The sequence below is a fragment of the Loxodonta africana genome, chromosome 4 (genome assembly GCF_030014295.1).
Source record: "Loxodonta africana isolate mLoxAfr1 chromosome 4, mLoxAfr1.hap2, whole genome shotgun sequence".
Taxonomy (NCBI): Eukaryota; Metazoa; Chordata; class Mammalia; order Proboscidea; family Elephantidae; genus Loxodonta; species Loxodonta africana.
This window is the reverse complement of record NC_087345.1, coordinates 84,495,246-84,507,215: the sequence shown is the minus strand read 5'-3', so window position 1 is coordinate 84,507,215 and position 11,970 is coordinate 84,495,246. Positions and strand designations below refer to the sequence as shown.

The window sequence follows — 11,970 nt, the reverse complement described above, 5'->3', positions numbered from 1 at the left end:
ATTTTGTGGTCACATACTCACCTCCATCATCTAGTTTTTGTGTTTCTTTTATATATATTTTCTATTCTTTCCAGAATTTTTCTATTCTTTCCCAAATTTTGTTTCAGTCACTGAGTTATCTTTAAACCATTTTAATCTAGCTACACATAAGATGTTCGTTATATTTTTGTTAGATTTTATAAAAAGTTCTCCTTACTGACATAGCAATAAATGTAAAATTTATATTCGAATGAGGCAATCGGCTATACAATAAACATATAATTTTAAAAAAGTGGCCATCAAATTGATTCCAACTCATAGTGACCCTATACACAGAGTAGAACTGTTCCACAGGGTTTTCAAGTAGTGGGTAGATTCAAACTGCTGACATTTTGGTTAGCAGCTGAGATCTTAGGATGTAACATGTGAATATATATATGCTTTAAGCCTGTCATGTAAACAGATAGTATATGATCTCGAAGCATACTCATCAAACTAGTAACAGTTGGTTACTCTACAAAAAGGTTTTGGGTAGAGATTAAGAGAGATTTTAGCATTTTCTACCCCTTTGGGAACTCGGGACGTAATAAAACCACCTATCGCTTCCTGAAACAAGTTTAGAATCAACTAAAAAATAAGACAAAAGTGCAGAAAGATGGAGGTAATGACAAAAAAATGCAGTCAAAAACACTGCTTGATTTATAGCGACAGTTATCTCCTTTAACATATCCTATGAAGTTTTTTTTTTTTTTTATGACTATTTTCCCACACAGATTGAAGGCAAGGCAGAAATTTTGTAGTATCTTCTGCAGAAGATTACTTAAGACATAGCAAGGAAGAAATATGCGTGTTATTGAAGATAGACAGCTTCACAAAGTAATTGATTAGGCATACCAGAATTCTAAGTCAAGTATGATCAAGATTTTCCCCAAAGTCATCAATCAGATGAGTCAGTATAAGATAGAATGGAGTAAGTGAGGGCACTGAAAACTTACTGAATTAAGACAGACCTTGGAGTTCAAGGGGGTTGATGTGACCGGAAAAAGGAGCTACAGAGCAAAAGTGTGCCAAAACCTACATTGTGGTCTCCTTCTGTCTTTGCAGACTACTAAGCCATTCATGTGTAGGATAAAACTCTATGAGGCTGCACAAGGAATGACCAATGAGCTTAACTAGAACATATTTCAAAAAACAAATAGGGTTGCAAGGTAGTGCAGTTTCAATAAACCAGATTGAAATAGCCTCATTGAAAACTCAGGGCATTAGGTAGAGACTCCGGGAAAGTCATGCCTTAAAAGCAAGCCTAAATTATTCTCATAATACAAATTATTCTAGCTGCTGAAAAACAAATCTTAAAAAGAAGTATAAAATGGATCAAGCAGGGGTACTGCTGCATGAACAAAATATAGTACTCAAAAAATAGCTACAACAACAAAATCCAGATACTCATCCACATAGCAGTCACAATTTTCAATATTAAATAAAACAAACTATAGATATGTGCATATATATATATAGATATATGTATATATCTATATATTAAAATTAGCCAATAACCATGAAAACATGGCTCAAATCAGTAATAAATTCAGTCATTTGAAAGAGCTCCAGAAATGACAGCCGAAACAAAGGGTTTAAAACAAATATTATAAATATGCTCAATATAACCAAGTATCTAAAAGAAAAACTGAAGAGAGAAATAGAAGATATGAGAAAGAAGCATATGGAACTTAAAAAAAAAAAAAATTTTACAGAGATGAAATATACAACACTTGAAATGAAGAGTTCACTGGATGGGAGTAACAGCAGGTAATATATTGAATAATAAAGACTACTGAAATTGAAAATATAGCAGCCTAAATGACCTAAATCAAAGCATACAGGAAGAAAAGCACTGACAGAAATCAGCCGTGTCTCTATGACATGCGGAAAAAGCGAGCAATCATTGTATATGTGTAAATGGAGGTCTAGAATGAAAGGATGAACGGGGGTGAAAGGTATTTTAAGAACAGAAACTTTTACACATGTAATGAGAACTAAAACCCTACAGGTTCTAAAAGCTCAGTGAACTCCCAGCAAAATAAACTCACAGACAGATTAAAGCATGTCATAATAAAAGGACTGAACACCAGTGAAAAAGAATCTCAAAAGCAGATACCAGGGAAAAGGCACACTATTTACACAGGAGCAAATATAGGAATGGCAGTTTGCTTTTCGTCAAAAACATTGCTGGCCAGAAGACAAAGGAGTAAAATCATTCCCCTAAACAGAAGGAAAAATCCAGAGGACAACATGGATCTGACACAAGAACAAAGAAGAGAAGTGAAAAACATGTGGGTATATATAAAAGATGTTTTTCCCCTTCTAAAAAGATTTTTCAAAGATAATTGACTATAAATAAAAAAATAAAAATGTACTGTTGGGATTATAACATACACAGAATTAAGATGAAAGACAAAAATAGCACAAAGGCCAAGAGGGGTGAATTGGAAGGATATAATTATAAAATTATTCTATAATATATGAAATGGTATGATATTATTTGCAGGCAGATTGCAGTAAGTTAGAAACGTATATTGTAAACTGTAGAGCAACCACACCCAGAAATGGCATAATTAATGAAAAATAAGGGATATTAAAAAAAAAAAAACCCACTGTCATTGAGTCAATTCTAACTTGTAGCGACCCTGTAGGACAGAGTAAGGTGGAACCATAAAAGTACTTAGTCCAAAAGAAGTTAGAAAAAGAGACAAAAAGCAAGAAAGAACAGGACAGAAAACTAACAGCAAGATGGTAAATTTAAAACCAACCATAACCAATAATCACATATCCTTATTAAAAGAAAGAATTTATCAAATAGGATTTTAAAAAATGAAACAATATGCCATATATAATACTTTGAATAGAAATAAATATATAGGTTAAAGAAAAAAAAATTTTTTTTAATTACCATGGAAACACTAGCCAAAACAAAGCTGGAGTGGCTGTATTAGTATCAGACAACTTTAGATTTCAGAACAAAGACTAAAGGCAGATATTGGATATAATAGTAAGTTATTCAATCAATCAATAGGCACAGCGACCCTAAACATGTAAGGAGTTAAAAATAGAACTTCTAAGTACAGAAATCATAAACTGATATAATTAAAAGAAGAAATAGACAAATGCATACTCATAGATAAGAGATTTTATTACCCTTCTCTCAGCAACTGATAGAAAATCTAGACAAGATATCTTCATAAAAGACTGGAAATAGACAATCAACCAACCTGACCAAATTGATATTTGTAGAACCCACCATCCAAGAACAGCAGAACATATAATCTTTTCAAGGGCCCACAGAATATTCACCAAGATAGACAATAAAACAAGTCTCAATAAATTTAAGGAAACCCTGGTGGCGTTGTGGTTAAGAGCTACTGCAGCTAATCAAGAGGTTGGCAGTTCAAATCCACCTAGGCACCCCCTGGAAACGCTAAGAGGCATAGGATCACTATAAGTCAGAATCAACTCTATGGCAATGGGTTTTTTACTCTTTTCAATAAATTTAAAAGGGTTGAAATCATACACAATACGTTATATGGAGAAAAATCACAACTATTTTGATATTAAATAACCTCAATCTGAACCATTCCTGACACCACCCACAAAAATTATCACGCCCCAAATGGATCATAGCCCAAAATGTAATAACTACAAGAAAACACAGAAAATACTTGGAATCTTGTGGCAGACAAAGATCTAGAAAGGACACACAAAAAGCACAAAACTTGAAAAGAAAAATATGGATAAATTTGACTTCATCAAAATTGAAAACTCTCACATTTTGTAAGACTCCCAGAAAAAAAAAAAATATATATAAGCCTGAAATTGGGAGAATATATTGACACTACAAATATATGTGCAGTAAAAAAAGAATGGTGCCCTGGTTGCACAGTGGTTAAGAGCCTGGCTGTTAACCAAAAGGTCAGCAGTTTGAATCCACCAGCTGCACTTTGGGGCAGTTCTACTCTGTCCTGTAGGTTCCCTGTGAGTCAGAATCAACGCAAAGGGAATTCTTTTTTTTCTTTTTGGTATAAAAATAATATTTACAAGCTCCATAATAAGAAAACAAGACCTAATAAAAACAGGCAAAATATTTGAAAGTACATTTCATAAAAGAAGATAGATGAATAGCAAGAAATCATATAAAAGATTTTCAACATTAGTCATCAGAGAAATGCAAATAAAAACCACAAAAACACATCAAAATGCATTCATTAGAATGACTAAAATGAAAAAGACTGAAAAAATTGTCAATGATATATATCAACTAAAAATCTCACACATCGTTGCTGGGAAATTCAAGTGTCACAACTACTCTGGAAAACCATTAAACGTAACTGTTAAGCAGTAAAATATATACTTTCCATTTGATCCAACAATTGCAGACCTAGATATTTACCTGAGAGAAATAAAAATACACACCCATACAAAAATTTGTATATGAATGTTTAAAGCACCTTTAAACACAGTAGCCAAATCTCAGAGACAGTCAAAAAGTCTATCTCGTGTTGGACAAGAAATCCTGATGTCTAAACCATGGGAATATTTCTGATAAACACAAATGAACTGCTTATACACACAGTAACAAGAATGAATCTCAAAAGTGCTATAAGAGAAAGATGCCATGTACAATTCCATGCATATAAAACATAAGACAAATCTAGTCCAATTTATATTGTCTTCAGCAGATCACTGGTTCCTGAGAATGAGGCCAGGGTTAACTAGGAAGGGACAAAAGAAACATTTGGGGGAGATGGACATGCTCTGTGTCTCCTGTGGTGGTAGTGACTAGTTAGGTGGATACATTTGTCAAAATTTGCCAAACTGAAAAATTAAAGATGGTGCATTTTATTGTATGTAAATCATATGCCAATAAATCTGTGAGCCAGCCTTGACCCATATTAGTCCATGATTTAATTAAGGCAATAATTATATAAAGGAAGAAAAGATGCACATTCCTGATGAGCATATGTACAGACACTCATACACACTTGACTTGAAGGAACCTATTAATTACTACATTTTATAACAGTAATCTATTACCCATCTGTCAGTTTGTCATACTGTGGTGTCATGTGTGTTGCTATGATCCTGGAAGCTATGCCACTGATATTTCAAATACCTGCAGGTCACTATGGTAGCAGGATTAAGTGGAGATTTCAGACTAAGGCAGACTAGGAAGAAAGGCCTGGCAATCTACTTCCAAAAATTAACCAATGAAAACCTTATGAATCACAACAAAATATTATGCAACTTGTTTATTTTGGACATGTCATCTGGAAGGATCAATTGCTAGAGGAGGACATCATATTTGGTGAAATAGAGAGCCAATGAAGGCAAGAGACACCCTCAGTGTGGGAGACCCTCAGTGAGATGAACTGGCACAGTAGCTGCAACAAAGGACTCAAGCATGCCGCCGATCGTGAAGAAGATGCAGGACCAGGCAACATTTTGTTCTGTTGTACGTAAGGTCACCATGAGTTGAAGCCAATGCGACGGTGGCTATCTATCTATTTATACTATTAATATGTTATTGTTCTAAATCTGAACATCAATTTTTTATAGAAATTTCAATTCTAGCAATTATTTTGACGATATGCAAAAAATGATTTCATAAGCATTCATCTTGCAGATTTTTCTATTATTGTGAAAAATGTGAAATAATCTTTAAAGATTTTAGGTAGTAATTGAATAAATCATTGGATATCCGTAGAGTGATATTTAAAAACGGTGAAACATTGAGAACAGTGTAAATTTACAACAATAAATTTTGGTTTACACTCCGAGGATACATTAATACAATGGACTGAGATTAAATGGAATTAAAATGACAGATATTAATAATTAGTTGCATAAATAAAAACTTGTTGCCATCAAGTCCATTCCGACTCATAGTGACCCTCATAGGAAAGGGTAGAACTGCCCATAGAGTTTCCAAGAAGCGGCTGGTGGGTTCAAACTGGTCACCTTTTGGTTAGCAGCTGTAACATTTAATCACTATGCCACCAGAGCTCCAATTATAAAAATAGGTTCATATAAATTTAAGGTTAATATCTCAATACACATTTTTTAATTTAATGTTCATCCATGTGTAAATATTATGTTACATGAGTGGGTATATTTGCAGCACAAAATTATGGAAAAATATGATCAAAAACAGCAGATTTTGTTACATCTACTTTAAGCCATTTTTCTAGTTGTTTTCCCTTCGTTTTTTCTGTTTTTGCTTATCTAATCAAATGTCTTAAGTATATACAATTCATACATTTTATGAAAAATGGTAAAAAGAAAATAAAGATCTATGATGTTAGTTACCTTACGTGATAGGAATGACTAAAAAAAAAAAAAAACTAGAAGAGGTTTTTTGTTTGTTTGTTTTTTTCAAGCTACATTCTTACTGTTTTCCTACCAATGTGTTTTAAATGCTTCTGATGCCCTATCCTGCCTCTAAAGGGTATGTCCCTACTGTTACCGTGCTAAGTTTGTTTCCCCAAAGTTCATTACACAGATGATTCATTAGTGATCTTTAAACCTGGTCACTAAGGGCATTTTTGTTTTTTAATTTTGTCACAGATTTGACAAATAAAAAAAGATCAGACTTGAGACTGGAAAACCCTTCTCTGAGCAAAGATAGTTCAGAACATCAACCCTTCCAAAGCTACTTCAAAGGAACTAGCTTTTCTTTTCAGGGATGAGGAGTAAAAGAAAACATTTTCTGAGTCTGTGATAGCGAGACATCTACTGTAAGAGAGTTTATGCAATTGATGTGCATTGTCAGTCATTCGACATACACCATACTTTGCAACTGATAGCAAATTCAAGGGGGTTATGTACTCCCAGGCTGTTGTGATTTGGGGAGTGACCAGATTCAATGAGTTGTGACCAGAAATCCTCATGCTATCTTCCAACGTTACATTCATTTTCAAATTGTAGCTGTAAATACGGCTGTAATTAAATAACTCATAGACTAAGACAATGATTAGCTGCCAGAAGGGTAAAAAGACAATGATTAGCTGCCAGAAGGGTAAGTATGATAAATTCTGTCATTACAGTTACCTTTTCTCTTTTGAGACTTGGGTCCTACTTGTTTCTAATAATTGAATCTTTCCCAACTGTATAAAGTTTAGAAATGTGAGTTCTAATGTGAATATTAATGAAATATCATTATTAGAGTGCTTTAAACTTGGATAATGTGTGGTCATTAAGAAGATTATTTTAAGCAACAATGGTTAGGAGGTCATTCAGAAGTGGTATAACTTGATAATATGAAGAACTAACTACCACACACAAATATCTGAAAACTCAAACTAAAAACCAGGAAGCTTGCATATCCCAAGTTAGGACTGGGTACTGGACACAGGGATGGAGAGGGAAAACAGAGAGTTGGAGGGGAGATAGATAATTCCTGTAAAGAGTTTATTTGAATATCTACCATAACAACATTTATCCTTTAAAGTCTCAATAAATATTACTTATGAGTTTTGGAAACCCTGGTGGCATAGCGGTTAAGTGCTACGGCAGCTAACCAAAAGGTCGGCAGTTTGAATCCCCCAGGCACTCCTTGGAAACTCTGTGGGCAGTTCTACTCTTTCCTGTAGGGTTGCTATGAGTCAGAATCGATTCGACGGCAGTGGGTTTGGTATTTTTTTTTTGTAGGACTTTTAGTACGAAAAACACAGAGAAGAAATAGGGCGAGAGCGTTGAAAATCAAGAGTTCCATTTTGGACTTCATGTGTCAAAAAAAAAAATTTTTTTTTTTTTTTTTTACATTTTGGACCTTAAAGCACTTGGCTATATGACTGATATTCTCAAGAGCAATCATTTTCTGGAGATCGAGAGTTCAAGAAAGTGCACGAAGACTGTGAGTATGTTAGGAAGTAAAGAAGTACTAAGGACAAAAGCTGACAACTATCAATTAAGGCAAGAAAGAAAATAAATGTCTAGAAATTGTTGCTGTTGTTGTTGTTAGGTGTCATCGAGTCAGTTCTGATTTACAGCGACCCTATGTACGACAGAATGGAACGCTCTCCAGCCCTGCACCATCCTCACAATTGTTGCTGTGTTTGAGCCCACTGTCTCAGCCACTGTGTCAATCTGTCTTGCTGAGGGCCTTCCTCTTTTTTGCTGACCCTCTATTTTACCAAGCATGATGTCATTCTCCAGTCTCTCCTGATAACATGTCCAAAGTAAGTATGACTAGAAAGCAAACAGGTGGCAGAAAATAGTGTATGTTGTGTTAAGGTAAAATATGAGAGAATGTTATGAACAGTGTGTGGTAAAAAGTCCAGATTCCACTTAGGAATTTCCTAAACTTATATAGCAAAAAGGAAGTCTTTGATAAACTTTGGTGTAAACTGTTTTATTATAATGTTGAGGTAAAAAGATGATTACAACATCCTGAAGACTGATTGTATGATGACTGAAAAATAAAAATCATTATCAGTCAGATAATTCTATAAGTGCTTTATATAGAAAATATTTAATTTTTAAACATTTCTTACATGACAAAACTGAATCACAGTGAAAGCAAGTAGGCTTGGAGAAATCTAATAATTTTTAGGTTTAGTAGTATCAATAATAAGATGTTGGAAATGTTTTTCAGTCTTGACTAAAGAGATTAAAAGCTAAAAATATTTGTGATGATGTCTTATACATCCGCGTCCACTTTGGATTCCACATATGCTAACATTGTATAGAAATACAATACATTTCTTATAAAAAAGATTCTTATCTTCTGCAGCAGAGCAGGAAAGAAGTTTAAAAGTTTAAACTGTAAGCTGAAAATCATAAGGGAGAGTCAGGGGAAGTGGTGATAAAAGGAAGTTGTTTAAAGAAAACATGATTTTTAAAATTGCACTACTGCTAGATCTCAAAATCTTATGCAATGGATGTGGAGAGCCTCTATGGAGAAAAACTCAAACCCATTGCCATCGAGTTGATTCTGACTCATAGCAACCCTATAGGACAGAGTGGAACTGCCCCTTAGGGAGGGTTTCCAAGGAACGCAGGGTGGATTCGAACTGCCAACATTTTAGTTAGCAGCCATAGCTCTTGACCCCTACGCCACCAGGGTTAGAACCTCTATAGTGAGCTCCAAACTACTTGTGTTATATTTGCACTTTATCAAGAACAAAACTTTAAGTAAACACATAAAGGTGATCAAGAAGCTTTATGATTCAGCTTTATAACTAAGTCTATGAGTGTAGAAAAGCACTTGATCTTACAAAATATTAGCAGCCAGTTCTAACTATATGGAAAACTCAAATGCAAGGTGTAGATAAAATATAAATTGCAAAGGAAATATGACATGGATGAACCAGTAATATGATGTAGTGTGGTGTAGAGAAAGCTTTTTGTTTTTTTTAATCTCTCCTGAAATAGTCAAAAATACATAATTGTAGAATTTATACAACCAGTGTATTAATAATATTTGTAATCAATTTTTTAATACATGTAGGATAGTTTACATATTATTTTCCACCATTAATTATCCTATCAAAAATCTTTAACGTCAAATGCAGATTGATTAGAAGTCAGAAGCCAATGATGAGAAACAACACAATAACATTTATCCTGCTGGGACTGACCAATGACCCACAAATGAAGGTTGTGATTTTTATCTTTCTATTTCTCACCTACATGTTGAGCGTAACTGGGAACCTAACAATTATTTTCCTCACTTTCATCAATTCTCACCTTAAAACTGCCATGTACTTTTTCCTACAAAATTTCTCCTTTTTAGAAATCTCTTTTACATCTGCTTGTATTCCCAGATACCTCTACAACATGTCAGTCGGTGACAGGACAATCACATACAACAATTGTATCATTCAAATTTTTTTTACTGACCTCTTTGGTGTAACAGAATTTTTTCTTCTTGCCATCATGTCCTATGACCGATATGTAGCCATCTGCAAACCCCTATATTATGTGACCATCATCAACAATAAGGTCTGTAGAAGACTCATCTTGTATTGCTGGACAGCTGGGTTATTGATCATACTCCCACCACTTAGCCTGGGCCTAAATCTGGAATTTTGTGACTCTAATGTCATTGACCATTTTGTCTGTGATGCATTCCCTCTCCTAAAGATCTCATGCTCAGAAACATGGCTCATAGAGCAGGTGGTCATAGTTTGTGCTGTGTTGACCTTTATCACCACTCTTGTATGTGTTGTCCTGTCCTATGTATACATCATCAAGACCATTCTTCAATTCCCTTCTGCCCAGCAAAGGAAAAAGGCATTTTCTACCTGCTCTTCCCACATGATTGTGGTTTCCATCACCTATGGCAGCTGCATCTTCATCTATGTCAAACCCTCAGCAAAGAATTCAGTGGCCATTAATAAGGGTGTGATGGTTCTCACTACATCCATTGCCCCCATGCTGAACCCATTCATTTACACCCTGAGGAACAAGCAAGTAAAACAAGCCTTCAATGACTCAATCAAAAGGACTGCATTGTTCTTAAAGAAGTAAGAAAATTTCCCAATGTAGAGCAATCATGTTTTTACTAAAAGATGACTAGTCCCAAAATATGTGTGGGTGTGTGTATATATATTTTTTTCTTTTTTTTTTTAAGGTTTTATTTCTTTGCTTTCCCGGAAAGGAAACTGTTTCAGGATACATTTCTCATTAAAAGAATATAATACATTTTTAAGAAGCAAAATAATGACTTCACATTTAAATAAGCCTTGACAAAACTGCAAACAAAACAAAATTATATAAATAGATTTGATGAGTTCATCATATATTTTGTATACACTCATTGTGCTCATTGCCTTTTCCAATTCTAAATTCTGAGGAGTTTTTTCTTTTTTTATGCTTTTTTTTTTTTTTTACCAATTTAGACACTGGGGATACAATAGACAACAACACTCTCAAATTTCTCTTCCTTTCGTGGCTTATATTTTATCAAGCTGAATGATCAGAAATCAAAATGATTACGGGGCTGCAAACACATCTAGATGCTTGTCTTAGTCATCTCGTGCTGGCCTATCCCTTATCAGCCAGCTAAAAACAACTAATTTATTCACCGTTTATATAATTTCACTTCAAGAAGGACATCAAATTAAATTATCTAATATGTAATGCTTTGGGATTATATTTTCTCACTCAGCAAAATTTACTGGAGATTCATTTGAGTTGTTAAATGTCTCTACTGTCTATTCCTTTTTATTTCTGACCAATATTCCAAGGTATAGATGTATCACAGTTTGTTTAATTATTTCTTCATTCTGGATAGCTGTATGATTTCCAGGTTTGGCTATTATAAGTAAGCTTCTACCGACATCCATATACAAATTTTTATGTAATATACATTTTTTTATTTCTGGGATAAATATTCAAAAGTGCAATTGCTGTGTTGGATTGTAGGAGGCCTGGTGGCACAAACATTAAGTGCTCAGCTGCTAACCAAAAGGTCACAGGTTTAAAACCACAGCTGTTCTGGGAGGGAAAGATTTGGTGGTCTTGGAAAGATTACAGCATTGGAAACCCTAGGGCGCACTTCTACTCTCTGCAATAGGGTTACTATTGGTCGAAATCCATTCAATGGCAACGGGCTTTTATGATGTGACTAGTTTTGTTTTGTTTTGAGGAAACTAACAATTGAAAGCTGTTTCTTTAATTGCATAATTTGTTATTTTTTAGTTTGTTTGCTTTGTTTTGTTTTTTAAACCCCCATGAAAGTAAGTCTTTAAATCCTATCTGCACTTCACAGATAGCTAAATTGAAATTCAGGAGAATGAAATAATTCTAATAAGTGGTACAGTCAGTATGAAAATCCGTTTTTATCTGACTTTGCCACTTGTGGTTCTTATATTTTGTGACGCTCCAGCAATACATACTTCAGCATCAAGATGTCCTCAAGAAGCACCTTAGAAATGTGCACATATTCAAAATGCAGGCATTGTTTAAATCATGAAAACTGCAAAATAGGCATGT

General features: G+C 34.2%; 1 protein-coding gene across 1 annotated transcript; it reads left to right on the top strand.

The window, feature by feature from the left end:
• Nucleotides 1-9,314: 9,314 nt before the first annotated feature.
• On the top strand, nt 9,315-10,770 carry LOC100660935 (olfactory receptor 6C2-like). Its single transcript, XM_003405093.4, has one exon. The coding sequence runs from the start codon at nt 9,568-9,570 to the stop codon at nt 10,501-10,503; it is 936 nt and encodes a 311-aa protein (XP_003405141.3). The 5' UTR covers nt 9,315-9,567; the 3' UTR covers nt 10,504-10,770.
• Nucleotides 10,771-11,970: the final 1,200 nt, after the last annotated feature.